Below are 19,370 nucleotides of genomic sequence, written 5' to 3' on the forward strand. Positions count from 1 at the left end.
TGAGCACAGGGGTGAACTATTCTTTTGCCTTCAATTGAAGGGTATAATTTCATTCCTTCTTCAATTTGTATTATGAATTTTTATTTTGTGCTCATGATACATGGTTTATCACTACAAGCAGAGAATAGTATTTGCAAGCTACACAGAAAATTCAAAACCTATGCATCAATTGAAATCCTGTTCTTCTGTCGGCATTAGAACATGAATCTGATCTAGCAGTGCTATCACTTTTTTTTTATTGTTAGAAGTTATTTTTTGGATCATGTGTCTGTTTAACGGTCACTTTGTATGCTTCATGGATGCTTTCAATTCATGCTTGACTATCAAGAAATTTATGTTGTTTAGTAGAAGCTTTCAGTTTATGTAGGACCAATTAACAAGACCTTTCCTCCTAGTGCTACATCACGTGAATGTTTTTAATTTTTCTCCTCATTCCTTTTCTGAACTTTGTTGTTTTCTTTCTTAGGTCCTGTTATGTCAAAATACATTACCACATTTCGTGAACTTGGTAGCTACAAAGAGCTGCTTCGCTCTCAAGTAATCATCTACTCCTAGTCTTGCATTATTTCACATTTGTGTTTCATTTCATCTAACAGTCTTTCTTTCTTTGTTTCCATACTCCAAAAGAAAACATTCATTTATCACCCAGGTAAAATAAATTTTCAGTTGCTTTGTCAGAACTATGAAATGAGGGGTGAAAGCTGGATGAAACTGGGTGTGAAACATCAAAATAAATTCATGTTCATCAATACCTTGAAACAATGGTTAAAAAGTTCATAGGCTGCAGCAGTAACCCTAATACAAATTACCTAAAAATAGAGTTCACAGGGAACTTGCAGTTATAAACTCTCATGCGCTATAACATTTGCAACATTTACCAATAGATCTGGTTGAGAAAATAGAAGTCTAAACTCCTTTGTATAGGTGATGCATCACTAGGTGAAACCTTAGTTGTCAAAAGCGCTAGTCAGAGCTTAGGCGAAAGACTCTTAAAAGGACTAGTCCAGGCCTAGTCGTCCTAGGCAGGACAAAAAAAGACAAAACATCAAGAAAAATATTTTTTTTAAATAAATAGTTAAATTTAGTAACAAACATATGATTGTAAGTTTGTAACTATGGATGAAGTGTGTAATTCAGTGTAACATGTCATAAAATTGATGAAATTGCATAATATTGAACATACACCAAAACTTGGGGCATACCATCCGATTACTCTCTCTCTCTCTCTCTCTCTCTATATATATATATATATATATATATATATATATATATATATAGAGAGAGAGAGAGAGAGAGAGAGAGAGGATTATCTTACCCTTGTTTCATTAGGTCATTGTTACGACCCTCAAAAAATAATAGTTTTTAAATGTTTTATACTCGATCTTAACCATTAGATGTGTTTATGATTGTTGCTGAGTGGAGAACATGTAATTGATTAAGCATCTTTATGCTCAGATGTGTATTTTAAAGAGGTAAAAAAATCATCAGATATCGTACTAAAATTTTGATAAAATGTTCACTGTTTTTATATCAAATCAATTTGAAACAAAACTTGTTTCTCAATAAATAAGTATTGATAAACACATCTAATGGTTGAAATTGAGCATAAAACACCTAAAACTTTGATATTTGAAGGGTCTTAATGGTGACGTAAAGAAAAAAGGGGATAGGATGAACCCCATATATATATATATATATATATATATATGGGTTAATCTAACATTAAACTAGTTGTGTTTAAAAATAATAGTTTTTAGATGTTTTATACTCGATCTTAACCATTAGATGTGTTTATGATTGTTGCTGAGCGGAGAACATGTAATTGATTAAGCATCTTTATGCTCAGATGTGTATTTTAAAGAGGTAAAAAAATCATCGGATATCGTACTAAAATTTTGATAAAATGTTCACAATTTTTACATCAAATCAATTTGAAACAAAGCTTGTTTCTCAATAAATAAGTATTGATAAACACATCTAATGGTTCAAATTGAGCATAAAACACCTAAAACGTTGGTATTTGGAGGGTCTTAACGGTGACGTGAAGAAAAAGGGGATAGGATGAACCCTATTCTCATATATATATAGGTTAATCTAATATTAAATTAGTTGTGTTTAACATTAGATAGATTCAACCTTATTAGAATGACTAAAAAACCATTAAAAGAATGATATTTTTTGAAAATGCATGCTTACTTTTATGGGCATTATAGGTCTTTTTAACTTGGAGAGAATTGAAAAGTCAAACTCCTTTTTCAAAATATAACTTTATGAATCTATCAAAGTTACCTTTTTGACCTAAAAAAGTAATCATGTATTTTTAATAATACCTTTTTTTAAGAGTATTTTAGTCATTTTAATAAGGTTGAATTCGTCTAATGTTAAACACAAGTAGTTTAATGCTAGTTTAACCCTATATATAGATAGATATGTAGATAACTAAAAAAACATATTTTATATATATGTGTTGTGTGTGTGTAAAAAACACATGCATACATGTAAACAACAAAAATAAAGAAGGAAAAAATATAAAAATGGAGAAAAAGTTAGAAAATAAAAGAAAAGAGTGGAAGGGCGAGATGAGGAAAAAGGAAAAAAAAAGAAAAAATAAGGAAGAAAAGAAAAAAGAAAAAAAAAGAAAAGGAGAAAAGGAAGAAAAAGAAAAAGAAAAAGAAAAAGAAAAAGAAAAAGAAAAAGAGGAAGAGGAATAAAAAGAAAAGCCAGAGCGATGAAAGAGGAGGAAGAAGAAAAAGAGAAGAAAGAAAGGAAAAAAAAGGTAAAAAAGAAAAGCAAAAGAAGAAGAAAATGAGAGAACAAAAAAAAAAGATTTTATGGCTGGAGGAGGAAGAAAAGAGAAAAAAGAAAGAAAGGAAGGAAACCAAATTTTAAAAAATGACAACCATGTCCTTGCGGCTTAGGCAGGGACAACCTAGGTAGCTTAGGTTGAAAAACATGGTGTTAGTTTTGGATCATGGATCCGACCCGCACCACATTTCAAGGATCCATCTTGGGATGCGTGGGCGGTGGCATGTTTGTAATTTGGTTTTACTTCTTGTGTAATGTCATACTATGTACAACACTTATAAATAATAAGTAAAAGAGGGAAACCCTATTGCCGCCGACCCCTCTCTTCTCTCTTTACCTCATCTCTAACCCTTGCAGGTGGATATTTCTGACATGGTATCAAGGCACAGGCGCGGAAATCAATCATCTAGAAGGCCTCTAAAGACCAACACGTGCTGCTAAAGCACGTAGGTTTATTTCTGTCCCTTCTTCCTTAATCAGTTTTTGCTTCTTTCCTCCTTTTTCTTAACCCTCTTTCACATCATTCCAGTTTTTCTTTTTGGTTCTTCTCATTCTCAATATTTCTGGTACGCACGTCTTAAGATCCTGTTTTAGTCTGCCGAGTTTTTGTTTTTCTCCCCAAAATATTTCTGATTCTTTCCCTTTTTCTGTGTAACGTGTGTGCTGATATCATTTTTAGCACACAACAACATTGCTGCTTCATTTTCTCTGTGTAACGTGTGTGCTGATATCATTTTCAGCACACAACAGCATTGCTGTTCCTTTTTCTCTGTGTAACGTGTGTGCTGGTAGCATTTTCAGCACACAACAACATTGCTGTTTTCCTCTTTCTCTGAATAACGTGTGTGCTGATATTATTTTCAGCACACAACATTGCTGTCTCCTCTTCAATACACTGTTAGAACAGTTTTGGCTTCTCATTCTTCATATAATCCATGGATTCCAAGTTGAACCCTAGTTTTCTTACTCACCTCATGACCCACAAGTTATCTCATGATAACTACTTACTTTGGAAATGTCAGATTGTGCCTTTTATTCGCAGTCATGGTCTTTATGGGCATCTAGATGGGCGATCACCCGCCCCACCTACACATATCATGCAAGAAATAACAGGTGAAGATGGGAAGGTGAGTCAACTTCGAACCACCAATCCTGCTTATGACATATGGGTACAACGGGATCAGACATTAGTTGCTTACATAACTTCCACACTTTCTGATTGTGTTTTACAAACTATTTCTGATGATCAATCTGTTGCCGAGTTGTGGAATGGACTAGCTCATTCCTTTTCTCAGGTTTCTGAATCTCGGGCTTTGCAACTCAAGTGACAATTCCAATCCATGCGAAAAGAAAACAAATCTATTACAAAGTTCATGGGGGATGTCAGGGTTATTACAGATCAGTTAGCTGCCATTGGAAGTCCTGTATCAGATAAGGACATGGTACAACAGGTATTAGGTAGCCTTGGACCTGAATATCGCATGTTTTGCACAACACTCCAGGTTGTCTCAGTTCTTCCATGTTTTGATGATCTTCAATCTAAGCTTTTGCAATATGAGGTCAGTTTAAATCAGGAACACGCGTCAGATGATACTCATCCTGTGATGATGGCACATACGCCTATTTAAACAGGAGCCTTATTTACTCCTCCTCGTCCAAATGGAACAACTATAAACAAAGGAGGATTACTACCTACACCAGCTGGAGGAGGCCTTGGCTTAGGCAGTGTACCACGAGGGGGACGTGTTCCTACTTGTTTTCTATGCAACAAGCGGGGACATGTTAAAGCAAATTGCTGGTACAATCCTCAGAACCGGAACAAAACAGGGAGGCCAGGGCAGAGGGCAACTCAGACGTTTGCACGCACTCCTCAGGGACAGGTTCTTCCACAGGACGTACAAAATATCCTTATGACTACTTTCAATCAGATGAACTTGCGTCAAAATGATAATGGTGTATGGTATATTGATTCAGGGGCAGCAACACATGCTACTTCTTGTAACGACCCCAACCATACCCTTTAAAAATGCGGAATATTTTTTTTTCTAAGAGTTGCGGAAAACTTCCCAGAGACCTGGGGTCCCTACAGTTCCAATTTCAGTTGGATAACCACACACCACAAACGAAGTTGCAATTATCATCCATATCAACCAACTAAAACTCTTTTATTAATGAGTAAGAAAATTTCAAAGACAAGGTTTTCTTAACTGAAAGTAAAGTAACAATTGCAGAAATTAAAAGAACTAAAAGACAAAAGAAAGAGCCATTATGTCCTCTACTGAAGCTGACAAGCCCAAGTATAACTCATCCATCCCCAGATGCATGTCCAACTTCACTGTTCACCATATCCTGTGAAAAACCAACAAAGTAGGGTGTCAGAACCGAAATTCTGAGCACAACTACTTCTAAAGAAAACAGGTGAGGGAAAGAACATGGATAAGATTTCATGCAGTGATTTGAGTGAGTACAGATATAAAATTGGCAACATTTAAATATCCATAACTACCAATAATTGCATATATTCACCAGTCAAGAACAGTAAACAATGTCATAGATCAATAACTAAATAATCAAACCTTTCAGCATGATTTCACAAAGTAAGTCATATGCTACCACCAAAAGATGTCATGATATCAAGAATGATTTAAACATGCATGATCTAATGCATAACAGAAAACTGCATGATTATGTGCAATGCATGATTTCTTCTGTTATCTTTAATTTAAGTTCCATCTTTCCATATGCATGCCCTATTATCTGCACACATCCTTAAGTTCCTCTTTTTTAATTACCATGGCCCGCGGATACACCAAACAGGTACAAACCCCGAGGTCAAGTAGGTTCCCAGGGTAGCTTAACACACAATTTGTATTTTATTACTGGGTTCCAACTTAGCCCTCGACCGATATCAGGAAACAACACTATCCATCGGAACATTAGACCTCCACATCTAATGTCGGGGACACAAGGGACACCCCACGCCCACAAGTGCCACTTCCTTGGTACCATAAACTCACAGCTGTGACTAACACACCACTCCCGGGTAAAGTGGCGGCTCTCCCTAAAACCGTGGCCAGGAGAAGAACCTCAATATCGGGTTCAGGGGCAACAACGCACACGGAGTTTTTGTATCCTCACAGTCTCCCCAAGACCGGATATCCAAGATTCTCATACTCCAGATGAGATATCCCAGAAAGTATATTACACTATTCTTATTCATTATATTTTTAATTAAGTTCATTTCTTTAAGTTTGCAACACATGTGCAAAAGTAAAGTGAAAACCCTGCATCCTCCCTTGCAGGGACCCATTCGTGACTCCAGCCCGTGTAAACACATAGAATAGTGTAGTAAAGTGCCAAACCATCTTATGTGGTTTAAGTGATGCTTTTAAAAACATTAATAATAGAAAACCAAACCCACGGCTCTCCAGGCCGATGATGGGCCAATAGGCCATCGACGCATCACATCACAAAACCAAAACTGTGTTTCCTTTATAACACTAAGCAAAAATGCCAAAAGCATATATACTCGTGCAAGTATAAACCCAAACATATGCATGTCATAATTCATTCATATGCATTTTCAATATGTGTGTGTTACCTACACCACATATTTAACCAAATTCATGGTTTCTTTAAGTGTGTGAGTGTACATGTACCAATTCACACAATAATCAACCGTACAGGTTCAAGAAGACTTACTAATAATTGAATCATGCTCACACTCATGTAACTACTGCTTAATAAAGTCAATCACATATACATATCACGGGCAGAACTTATGAGCACATATATTAACCTATCATAGAATAAACCGTATTATAAGCAACATTAACCCTGACGAACATAGTTATGATATTAAGCGTGTTCCAACACACATTGTGCTGCTGCTATGCCTGTTATAGCATCGCTCCAACCAACGCACCTCCATAGTTTCATAACAGAAGTTTACTTTCTTTTTGGCACCGAAGAAACCCACAATATATGAAATTTCATGACAAGAATATCATTTTCTGTTCAATGCTGAAACAGCCCACACATATGCAGTTTAGCAGGTAAAATATTTTAGGTATGGTCAATATTTCATAACCAATTTCAGAGCGAGTCTAAGTATTTAGGAAGATATAAAGAATACAAGCATGCTGGCATGTGTACCCAAATATTCAGAACACGACTAATCAGCATACACTTTTTAACATTGTATCAACCTAGGTATTGTAGTTATTATTCACAAGTAGGGAACATAGCAACTTTTAGAACATGTTAGAAACAGTAGGTCATACCTGTGTTGCCCACTTAATATTAACATGCATCGATCATTCATATGCAAGTACTTGAAACAAATATATTTCACACTAAACTGTTTAGAACTCACGCTAAACTGTGAAAAACACTAACTAAACAACATGTAATCAATTCAGTTCTTTATACCAAAGGATATTGCCGATTAGCTTTACTCGAAAGCACCTTGTATCTATATGAAAACCCTTCAAATTTCGAACTACTTACTTTGGGGTGGAACACAGCATAAGCACTTTTTTTTTTTTCACGAGTCACAGGCCAGCACCCAGCCGACTGGGTCGGCTGGGCCTGCTATGGCCCGGCCCACAAGATGTAAAGCATCCAGCCGACTGGGTCGGCTGGGGCCCTGCTAACACAGCACCCATATACCTATATATATATCTTAAAGAATGATACATGACAGGCCATATGTCCTGATAAAACCAAACCATCCTCTTTCTGCTATTTATAATACAATAGCTAATAAAGGAAACGCAGAAGACCCTCACTAGCATACAAGTAAATTTTTACTTAAACAATCATAGCTCAGTCACAGAATGGGTTCGGTCTTGTACTCAACCGAAAGAAACTCCTTGTATTCTTGAGCACTCCACAGAACTGAATACATTCAATGTTTTTAACACTAAAATTTTTCAGTTTATAATTAAGTTTAATCTATATTCACTATTGCTAATGACTATGCTGCAGTACTGTAGGTTTTAACATGTATGCCAACAGCCAAAACAAGTCTCAAGTATATTCATATTGATTTCCACCAGCTTATCTAGGCATATCCAAAGTGATTATACAACGCAACTCAGGGTTGCGTTAAAGGACTAATGCATTCAGCCAGACTGTGACTTAATAATAGATGATTGGCGGGCTATGTTCTGGATCTAGACATGTACCACCGATCTGTCTTTAACACACCAACAAAAACATTTCATAAATAACTTCAAAATAAGCATGTGAGTTCCACTCATGCGTATAGTCTCTGGATCAGACATCGAAACCATAAAGTTGCAGTTCATTATATATATACCCTCACTATTTCAGATAAGGTCTTGCTGCTATTCTGGGTTTGGGATTTCACCCAGAACGATAACCCCAAACAGGATTTAACATGTATCATGCCTAAATTCCAATTCCAGAAAACCCAAATCGGCTGAATTAGGGTTTTCGTCAAACATCCCCAAATCCCTCATTCGTGACAACCGAAACCCCCAAATCAAAGATTTTGGGGTTTCCATTGTGGGATTTACCAAACTTTGCCCAAAAATTTAAAAACTGAGAACCCCACAATAGGAAGATCTGAAACCCCCAACCCACATAGTTGGGGTTTTAGGTTTAGGGTTGATATAAACCCCACATCCTACCCTCAAACCCCACATGGAATCGAACCCATGTTCGATTCCTCACCCGATTCCAAGGAGCACCGTACCTTTTTACGGTGGTTTTCCGGTGGCTGGAGGCTGCTGTCGTGAAGAAGGGAGTGTGGATGCTTCTTGCCGCGGCCTTCAATGGCAGCCGGTAGCCCACGCTGCCTGACGATGGTGTTTTGCCCTCCGGCGTGCGCACACCGAGCGAGAGAGAGAGAGATGGGGGAAGAGAGGGATCGAGTGAAGAGAGTCCCCTCTCCACTCCCTCTTACTGGGCAAGACCCCTCCCCCCTTCACGCCGAGATGGGGGGAGGTCGGTTACGCCCTGCGTAAACCCCCCCCCCCCCCCCTCCTTTCCTTTTTTCCTGTTAGGGTTCATCGGGCAACCCTTATCGGGTTGCCCCTTTTAAAAAGAACTCGGGTCCAGGTCCCAGCCCTTGACCCGCGATACCAGATCCATTTAAAAAAAAATGGTTCTGGTTCGCCCCTGCACAGTGGATCCTCAGTTGGATCCGGGTGCATCCAACTATGGATCCGACCCCCATATACTAAAATTAATTTATTTTTCTTCTTATAAATGCTATTAATTATTTGTTTAATTAAAAATTACTATTATAAGTATAATTTGACGCCCTTTTGTGGGTTATTTATGGATCCTTTTATGGATCCGATAACGGATCCGAGGCCCAAAATTAGAAAAATACTTGTTATTTTCAAATAAATAATTATAAAAATTGAGGTTATTACACTTCTGATGCAGGTAAATTTTCTCACTTGACTCCTTACACTAGAAATGGCACTATAGTCATAGGAGATGGATCTCACCACCCCATCTTTCACACTGGAAATGTCTCCCTTTCTTTGCCTGAATCTCAATTACCCTTGTCAAATGCCTTACTCACACCTGCTATTCAAAAGAATATTCTATCTGTGTCTAAGTTAGTTGATGAAACAAATTCTTCTGTTGAATTTACTCATTCTGTTTATCTTAAGGATCTTCACACCAAGAAGACGCTCGCTAAAGGTGAACGACGCAGGAACATGCACGTCTTTGAAGAATCTCATGTGCCTTTGAAGACATCGTCTTCCGTAGCCGTGGCTTCTTCAGCTCCTTCCTTTCCAACATTTTTGAGTCGATCTACAGATCATAGTTCTTTATCTAGAGTCTTGAAACTTAATAAGCCAGACTTATGGCATCTTCGTTTGGGTCATTGTAGTCAAGTTTTTCTTGACAAGTTGTCTGCTAAAGGTCTAATACCCGCAGTCAGTTTAGAGTCAAAATGTCCAAGTTGTCATTTATGCAAAAGTCATGTACTTCCTTTTCATAGTATCAATAAAAGAGCAACAAATCCTTTTGAGATTATATGCTCAGATGTTTGGGGTCCTGCGCCCACTGCCTCTCTTTTTTGATTCTTACACTCGATTTAGTTGGATTTACTTCATGAAAAACAAACATGAAGTTTTCAAGTTGTTTAAACAGTTTCATGCACTAGTCTAAAACCAATTCAATACCAATGTTGTATATTTCCAGTGTGATGGGGGGGGGAGAATACATATCCCATGATTTTAGTGAATATTTGAAGGAGCATAGCATTACACGTAACATTTCTTGCCCTCATACCCCTCAACAAAATGGAGTAGCTGAGAGAAAACACATGCATATTATTGAGACAACCTTGAGCATGATGCACACTGTGGGTATTCCCTTCTCTCTTTGGATCGAGACTTTCCATACAACTGTTTATGTTATCAACAGGTTGCCCATGACCATCCTTGAAGATAATTCTCCATACTTTGTTCTTTATAATTGTCATCCATCATATAAAGAACTACATCCTTTTGGTTGTGTATGTTATGTTCACATTGATCATTCATTGAGAAATAAGTTTCAAGACAGAGCTGTACAGTGCAAGTTTCTTGGGTATGCAGATGAATATAAGGGATACATGTGTTATGATCCTCATACAAGCAAAATTCGGGTATCTAGAAATGTTGTTTTTGATGATGAGAATTTTGACACTCTGGGTTCGTCTTCCACAGATACACAGGACAATTATGATCCTTGGCTCAGTGACTCACTTTTATATGACTCGTTGCCTTATGAGGATTCATCTTTATTGACAGACAATAAGCTCTATACTTTCGATGTGAAACCGCATATGGAAGACATTCCCCTTACAACAACATCCTCACGTCTTTCTGGTCTTGTTTATTCTCGTAGAGCTCATCCAGTCAATGATGAGACTCCTCTACGACGTTCCACTCGGATTAGACATCCTATAGATCGCTGGGTAAGTTATAACAATTTCTCTTTGGATTTTCAAACATTTTTAACCAGAGTGTCCAAAGAAACAGAACCTTCCTCCTTTCATGATGCTGTATATTCCCGTGCCTGGGTAGAGGCGATGAATGAGGAAATAGAAGCATTGCATGAATGCAATACATGAGAAATTGTACCAAGGCCAGATAACAAGAATGTTGTAGGGTCCAAATGGGTGTACAAGATCAAGCACAAACCGGATGGCAGTGTTGAGCGCTATAAAGCTCGTCTGGTCGCACGAAGTTTCACACAGCAGTATGGGCAGGACTACGATGAAACGTTCAACCTAGTAGTAAAATTGGGCACCATTAGGATTATCATTGCATTGGCATTACAACATGGATGGTCACTCAGTCAACTTGATGTTAAAAATGCCTTTTTGCATGGTGAACTAAAGGAAGAAGTTTACATGGAGCAGCCACCTGGTTATAGTATGCATGATTCATCCAATTGGGTATGTAAACTTCGGCGCTCTCTTTATGGCTTGAAACAAGCTTCTCGATCTTGGTTTGAGAGTTTTTCCACGGAGATCCAGCATCATGGGTTCACTAAAAGTGTTGTAGATCATTCATTGTTCATATTCAAAAGTGATTCAACTATTGTTTCAGTGCTTATATATGTTGATGACATCATTATTACCGGGAGTGATGAGGTTCACATATCTTGGGTTAAGTCTATGCTGATGGCTAAATTCAAGATGAAAGACTTGGGTCCCTTGCGATATTTTTTGGGTGTGGAAGTTGATAGTCGACATGAGACTATTACATTGAGCCCACATAAGTACACCAGTGATATTTTACTTGCTACAGGGATGGAGAATTGTAAACCAATTAGCACACCTTGCCTTCTAAATCATAAGCTAAGTGCTAAAGAAGGCACTACTTATCATGATCCTACTTTGTATCGTCGAGTTGTAGGGATGTTACAATACTTAACATTCACTAGGCCTGACATAGCATACTCTGTCAATCAGGCTTCACAGTTTATGCATGCTCCTACAGATGTACATATGGAAGGAGTAAAAAGGATCCTTCGGTATTTAAAGGGTACGATTGGAGATGGCTTGATGTACACCAAGGACACAACTTATATTATATGTCAGGGCATCAACTATTCACCTACACAGACGCGGACTGGGCGGGTGATCCTAACGAGCGCAGATCAGTTTCGGGGTATTGCATTCTTATTGGCAATAATATTGTAACATGGAGTAGCAAGAAGCAAAAGGCAGTGGCACGATCTAGTACTGAAGCAGAATATCGTGCAATGGCAGCAGGAACAACCAATGTTACATGGGTGAGACATCTACTGCAAGAATTACAAGAACCGATCTCGTCCTCTATGCTTCTTTGCGATAATCAGAGTGCTATTAATATTGCCTTCAATCCCATCCTTCATTGTCGCACGAAGCATATCGAGATCGATCAACATTTTGTTAGGCAAAAGGTGGAAGAAAAAGAAATTGAACCTGCATATGTTCGGTCAGATATGCAAGTTGCTGACATCTTTACCAAGGGATTATCCACTCATCAGTTTTGGGCACTCAAAGGCAAGTTGAGCATGATCAAAGACCATACTCAATTTGAGGGAGGCTGTTAGTTTTGGATCATGGATCCGACCCGCACCACATTCCAAGGATCCATCTTGGGATGCGTGGGCGGTGGCATGTTTGTAATTTGGTTTTACTTCTTGTGTAATGTCATACTATGTACAACACTTATAAATAATAAGTAAAAGAGGGAAACCCTATTGCCGCCGACCCCTCTCTTCTCTCTTTACCTCATCTCTAACCCTTGCAGGTGGATATTTCTGACACATGGTGGCCCTACAGTCTGCACCTAGCCCACCTAGGCGAAGCCTAGGTGCAGTTTTTGACAACTAAGGGTGGAACATGAATCAATGTTATTGAAGGTGTGTCATAGTCCATATGTTTGGGTGCTGACAGCATAACATGTCAATTATGTTTATCACCTTAACCTTTTCACTCAGGCATGTCACAGTTTGTTGTCTTGTAATTCTTGAAGCTCTCAAAAATCTAGGTTCGAATTAACCCTGCTTGTGCTTGAGCTACATGAAGTATGTAGGTTTTGTAAATGAGCAAAATGAGCCTAGTTTTCCTTTTTGAACATTGAGTTGTTTTGGTTCAATACAAGCTTGACACTGAGCCTATGCTCAGAAGCACAAGCTTGAGATGAGCCTGAGCTATGATTGTCTAAAATAGAGAAAATAATTTATTTTCACAGAGAGACAAGAATAATTACCCTAGGCCCATTTTAGTGTATATATATATATATATATATATATATATATATATATATATAGAGAGAGAGAGAGAGAGAGAGAGAGAGAGAGAGAGAGAGAGAGAGAGAGAGAGAGAGAGAGAGAGAGAGATGCAAACATGCTAAATGAAAAATGCTAAATGTATTTTTTGGGATTTTTTTTTAAATTTGATCATGCAGATGTGATCTATGCAGTTGATTTTATAGGGATAAGCTCTTGGGGTGTTCAATTCTGACACATGGGTGGTTTTTTATAAGGTTTAAAAAATCAATGGTCCAAAATCTTTGTAAATTTTTGAGGCTCCAAATATTATATATTTTCATCGAAAACACATGATCTGGGTATTGATTCCTAGTAAATGGACCATCTCAAACACATCTATGGGGTTAGAATTACATAAAAAACACTGTAAAAGCCAAAAAAACCATTTATCATGTTTGCATCTCTCTCTCTCTATATATAGTCTCAGGCCATATTCTTTTATAACTTATGTTGACCCGTTCATTGTGGTTCCTAGACCCTGCTAGCCATTTGCTTGCTCGAACTGTACACATTCAAAAGAAGGGACAAAACAACATTCACTGCCCTCCCTGAGTAACTGGTTCGTTCCTGCATGTGGAATATCATAAGGAGGTCAATCACTTTCGGAATGGGAAAGAGGGAGGCACAATCGGTCAATCGGGCCTTGGATTCTTATCTCATTCTGACCCTCCATCAATTCTTGTGTGTTTCAACACTATATTACCAATTGCCCTTGGAATTACTGTTCCAACTTTTTAGAAACTTGTTGTTCCAAGGCTGTTGTCTTTCCTCCCGTGTGTGTGTGTGTGTGTGGGGGGGGGTGTGGGTGTGGGGGGAGGGTTGATATTTGCTGCTATTGAAGGCACAAAACTATGTGTTCAGCATGGTTTGTTTGCTAAGAATCAAACCTTGGATCATGTTATTTCAATCTTAAAATATGATCTTTGGAGTCGTGAACTTTTAGTGTATTGTGAGCCATTGATTTTTGAAGCCCTTAAAAAACCTGCTTACATATCGCAATCACATAAGGTCTGGTCTACAAAAGAAATCTGAAAAATATTAAAAGGTGATTTGTACTTAATATTTTCGTGCCTTTAATAGCGCTAGGTACAAATTGCTCTAGATCTCCATGGTGCAGGTTGAAATGATCCAATCCTACCTCATAGATGAATTCAACATGTCCAAAATAGTGGCGATCGGCTTTTGAATTGTGTTTTTCTGATAAAAAATAGTGGTTTTATCTTATGACCTGAAAAAGTATCACACATTGTAGGCTGTTGATTTTTGAAGCCTTGGAAAAGCCTACCTCCATGTCGTATTCAGACAATCTAAGAGCCGATTCTCACTAAGAAAACACGTAGATGACATCTGCAAAGTTAGTTTCATGAAAAAAATATAAAAAAAGAAAAAAAGAAAAGAAAAAAGAGAGGCATTTGTATCTACAAACAACCGTGGCAAAAATGGTCCCATATATATATATATAAAGTAGAAAATGAACTTCCAACTTCTTATATATAAATCATGCCTAGCGGCTGATTTATTTGCACATGGCTGTGTGATATATCCCTATAAAGAGTTATTTTTTTCTTTATGCGCGTACCCAAGCTGAGCTGAGCCAAACAGCCCTTGTTGAAGCTAAGCTTGTTATCCATAACGAGCTCATTATGAGCAGAATAAGCTTTATTTTATAAGCCGGAATTAGCCCATTGCTCAGCCAAACCAAGGAGTTATGAGCAGCTTGGTTCATTTGTTGGTCCTAGTAATGTATGCTCACTAGTGACATGTGCATATTTGAAATGGCAAATGGAATTTGAGCAAAGAAGTGAAAGTTGCATTTGGATTATTCATTTAACCTCCAGTGTCAGTTGGGTGCTAACGAAGAAATTTTTCTGATGGGCATACAGTAGGTTCATTGTCAAATCAGCATGGATGGGGCTTAGGAGCAGTCTGGTTGTCAGAACCAGCTGAGATAAGTATGCTTGTAACTAGGGGTGGCAATTTCTGACATGACCCGCCAACCCGACCCGCCAACTTGCCTCTTAGGCGGGTTCGGGTTGGGCTTAAGCCAACCCGTTTAATAAACGGGTCGACCCGCGTAACCCGTTTATTAAACAGGTCGGGTTCAGGTTGGGGGTATGCCAACCCGCCAACCCGGCTGACCCGTTTAATAAACGTGTTAGGCGGGTGGGTCAACCCGCCAACCCGACCCGCCAACCTGACTACCTGCCAACTCGATCCGTCAACCCGCCAACCCGACCCGCCAACCTGAAAACCCGTTTACCCGACCCAACCCATTTATTAAATGGGTTGGCGGGTCGTGTCGGGTTACCCGTTTATTAAACGGGTCGGGTTCGTGTTTGCCACAGGCGACCCGTTTAATAAACGGGGCGGGTTCGGGTTGAGGTATGCTGACACGCCAACCCGCCAACCCGACCCGATTGCCACCCCTACTTGTAACCAAAGTATGATGATTTAGGCCCTGAATGGATCTGTTTTTTTTTGTTGTTTACAAAAATAAATTAAAGCACATTTTGTAAAGAAAATACTTGCCTTCATTTTTAATCAAGTAAATGTTTGGATCACCAATTAGTTAAACCAAAATGAAGAACAAAAAGAGATTAATAATTAGTGGTGATGGTGATGGATATTGTAATGATGGTGGTAGTAGTGGTGATGATGGTGATGGATATTGTAATGATGGTGGTGGTGATGATGATAAAGGATGAAATCATGGTGGTGGTGAAGTGGTAGTGGTGGTGGGGGTGTTGGTGAAGAAGAGTGATGGTTGTAGTGATGGTGATGGTGATGGTGAGGATGGTGGTAGTGCTGGTGGTGATGTTGGTCATAGTAGTAGAATGGAGTAAAATAAGTAGTAGTGAAAAAAAGTAGGCCCACCTTGTTTTTAAAAAAAGGTGTGATATCTCATTAAATTTATAAAAACTTTAAAAAAATAAAAACAAAAGAACCAAACACCAAAATTTGCTACTGAAAATAAGTATGAATAGCAAGGAGCTATTTATAAACTCATCCAAACAGGTGGTTAGTGATGCAAAATTTTGAGTCCAGTTCTAGTATCTTGAAGGTAATTGACTATTTCACAAATAAATGATGTTCTTGAAATATGATGCTTGCAGTACAATGGGTTTCACATTGCTTAGAATGTTGTACTTACTGCTCAGGAAAAAAATGCTCCACATGACTGGCATTGTATAATCAAATCTGATACCTCATCTTTAGTACACAAATATAAAGTGTGATGTTGGTTAAGTAATTACTAATGTAAACCGTATCTGTATTTTATGTTTTGACTGCTTGCTTTGCTAATTTCTGTAACTATGAAGAATTAGGCTTCTTTTGGTTATTTATGCATATTAGGGTGATTTGCAGTTATATAGATGCATGTAGAATAGAAATTTGTTCTGTTTTTTTTATTTCACTAATATTACAAGAAAACCTTTTAGTATTATTCTAAGATGAGGATTCCAGATTCATGTGCTGTTGTTTATAGGTGGAGCATATGTTAAATAATCGCTTATCACAGTTCATGAACAGTGATCTTCAAGATGTGAAGGTAGTCTATCATCCATTTATATTCTTTTTATATTTGATCAATTCTAAAAATGTTTATGGCATAGGATTTAAAAGCCATAATATCTACTGCTATGTGTAATCATGGATGTCATTTTCCCAGTAAAGCTGGGTTTCTTAGGCTATGACTATGCTAGTTCATTCCTTCAAAAAAGGGAAAAAATAAAAGAATATGCCCAGTTCAAAGAATTTTTGGATATAGCTTGTCATACTCCGATTTTGGGATTAAACCAAGAAATACCCAAAGATTTTGTAATCTTCAGTCTTAAAAATGATTGACCAATGCAGTGAAATCTGTACTAGAAACTGATGTCCACTCTATGGGCTCTGAAAGGACGAGTATCAGAACTAGGTGATAAAGCAGTAACGTTGTACCATGAACTTTTGCACATTTCCTTGTTTCTCTCTACCTAGTCTTGGCTTGAAGTTGGAGTTTGTGGAAGTTTTTGTTTAGGTTAGATGCTTTGTTTTTCATGCTTCTGTTGTATTCTGATCAGATTTTGAAATACTTAAATGGGTCACTTTTCCCTAAGTAATATACTTCTTCAGGAGGATAAGTAATGACATCAATGTGTGGATCTAAAATTTTTAATAAGATTTGTATGTTAACTATGAATTGATGGAAAAGAATAAAAGGTTATGTTGCTTAAGCAAAGACTATAGGAGACTCTGCGAGTGATCTTTTAGAAGAACCGAGACATTTCAAAATCCAAAAGTCAAGCTGGTGGCTTAAAGCATCTGGGTTTATAAGTTATATTTTAATCGCTATAATGAGTATAGCTTGGGACAAGCTGTCTGCTTCAGGTTTTACCTCTATTTCTAGTGAATGATGGAAAATGTGGTTTGAGGTTTGCCTGTAAAAGATGTATGGAACATGGTACCGAGAAAATGTTAGTCTCGGATTGATGATCCTTTGATATGAATAAAGGAATCCTTGTGTTAGATGTTTTTGTTTAGCTTCGAGTTTAGATTCTTTTTTTGTGCTAATCTGATTCCTCTTTGTTTGTATAAGCTGATACAATAAATATTTGTGCTTCCAAGATAATAGCTGACCTGAATTCAAATTGATTATGTTTCTACCCCCTGGATGGGACACTAAATTCAAGCTCCTGCATCTCCATCAATGAAAAGACATGACAAGTACTTTGCTCAAATTTGTTGGTCACATAAATCAAGGTTAAATCTCTCTATTTATTAGCATGCCTCAGCTGCGGATGCCATTGCCCTTTCACTTGACATTTATCATGATAAAGGATTTATCTCCTGTGTCACATAGGTGCGGGTGCAAGCACGAAGGGTACAACATGGAAATTTAAAAAAACTTTGTTGGAGGTGTGAATACTACACACACACACACGATTGGGCATAATAGTGGACATCCAATCATCGGATGAAAATTGGACGCAGCCTGTGTGTTCGATTGTATTTAAAAAGAACATTTAGTGGTGGTCTGGGCGGAAATAACAGCACAAAAACTTTTAGTTTGTATAAACGTGCACGTGTCCGACGTTATGCCCTGCTATATATATATGGGTGCTTCTATGGTGGTACTGTACCACCATAACTTACGGTGGTACACACTTGATTTAAATAAATCTAAGCTCCAAACCTGAAATATAAACTTTGGATGATGTTTAGCAGGTTCTATTTACTATTTTCATTTGTTAAAGTTGACTCAAATAGGATGTTTTATACCATTTCTAAACCGCCCTTATTTTCATGAGCTGTGAGCAGTTGTTTTTTCACCATCTCAAAAATGAATTTGACGGTGTATTTAACATGATAAAACCTTCTAACATATTAAATAAACCATACTAAATACATTTGTACAGTTAGATTTACCATTTAGTGGCTAGATCCATACAAACGAGAGTCTGTACCACCATAAGGTATCATGGTACAGAACCACCATATATTTATCACTGTCATCGATATCGGTAATATTTTAAAAATATCACGAGAAATACCAATATTTTAAGGTAGCCAATATTAAAGGTAATAAATATCTTGTGATATTTTCATAATACTTCCATAAGACAAAATATCAAGATATTATCGCAATATTATCACAATAATATCACAATTTTTTTGGGAAAACTTTTTTTTTAAAGTTTGTATTTCCTATTTTTTGTTTCTTTTATATTTTAAAACCTTTAAAACATGTTTCTTTATATTTTTGGAAGAAAAATAATGCAAAACTTATTATTTTCTTAGCTTTTTTGTTGTTATTTATATTTTTTTTCAATTTCAGTGAAGCTCCCTTTTGCATTTACCCTTGAAGGCCAATCTTTGTCTAGCCTGAGAAAACCTTTACATGCCTTTAATATGCGAACATGAATGGGGAATGGCCATTAGCATACTGCTATGATACATGCACCATAGCCATATTTTTGTTGTGGTGTATAGAGGGATATTGTTAACTTCCTTCACTTTAGGTAATGTTAACTGTTACTCCATCTTTTGCACATTCAACATTTAAAAATGTCGTGGTGGTTCAATGTATTAGTTATGATCATCAGGGAATTTTGTTAAATTTATAAAGGCAGCACGTTAGAAGATGTCTTGTATTTAAGTGCAACTTATAAATGTCACTCAGTATTTAATGCAAGAAATCACATGATATTTTTAAATTTGTTAGGGGCAAAAGATGCGGTGAACTTATTAACGTCCACATATGGCCATGGAAGTTGGCAAGA

At 37.4% G+C, this 19,370-nt stretch overlaps 1 protein-coding gene across 4 annotated transcripts in view; it reads left to right on the forward strand.

Moving 5' to 3' along the window:
* Positions 1-19,370, forward strand: part of LOC149832488 (ADP-ribosylation factor GTPase-activating protein AGD4-like) — a 221,787-nt gene that overhangs the window by 43,172 nt on the left and 159,245 nt on the right. For 2 of the 4 annotated variants that reach the window (XM_090014528.1, XM_090014529.1), the window contains exons 4-5: positions 467-537; positions 16,595-16,657. In XM_090014528.1, coding sequence (XP_089870654.1) covers positions 467-537; positions 16,595-16,657 — 134 coding nt within the window. Of the gene's footprint in view, positions 1-466; positions 538-16,572; positions 16,658-19,370 lie in introns of those variants that run through there. The other 2 variants (XM_090014531.1, XM_090014530.1) reach the window with 2 other exon arrangements.

The sequence above is a fragment of the Nuphar pumila genome, chromosome 7 (assembly GCF_984573655.1).
Source record: "Nuphar pumila chromosome 7, dmNupPumi1.hap1.1, whole genome shotgun sequence".
Taxonomy (NCBI): domain Eukaryota; kingdom Viridiplantae; phylum Streptophyta; class Magnoliopsida; order Nymphaeales; family Nymphaeaceae; genus Nuphar; species Nuphar pumila.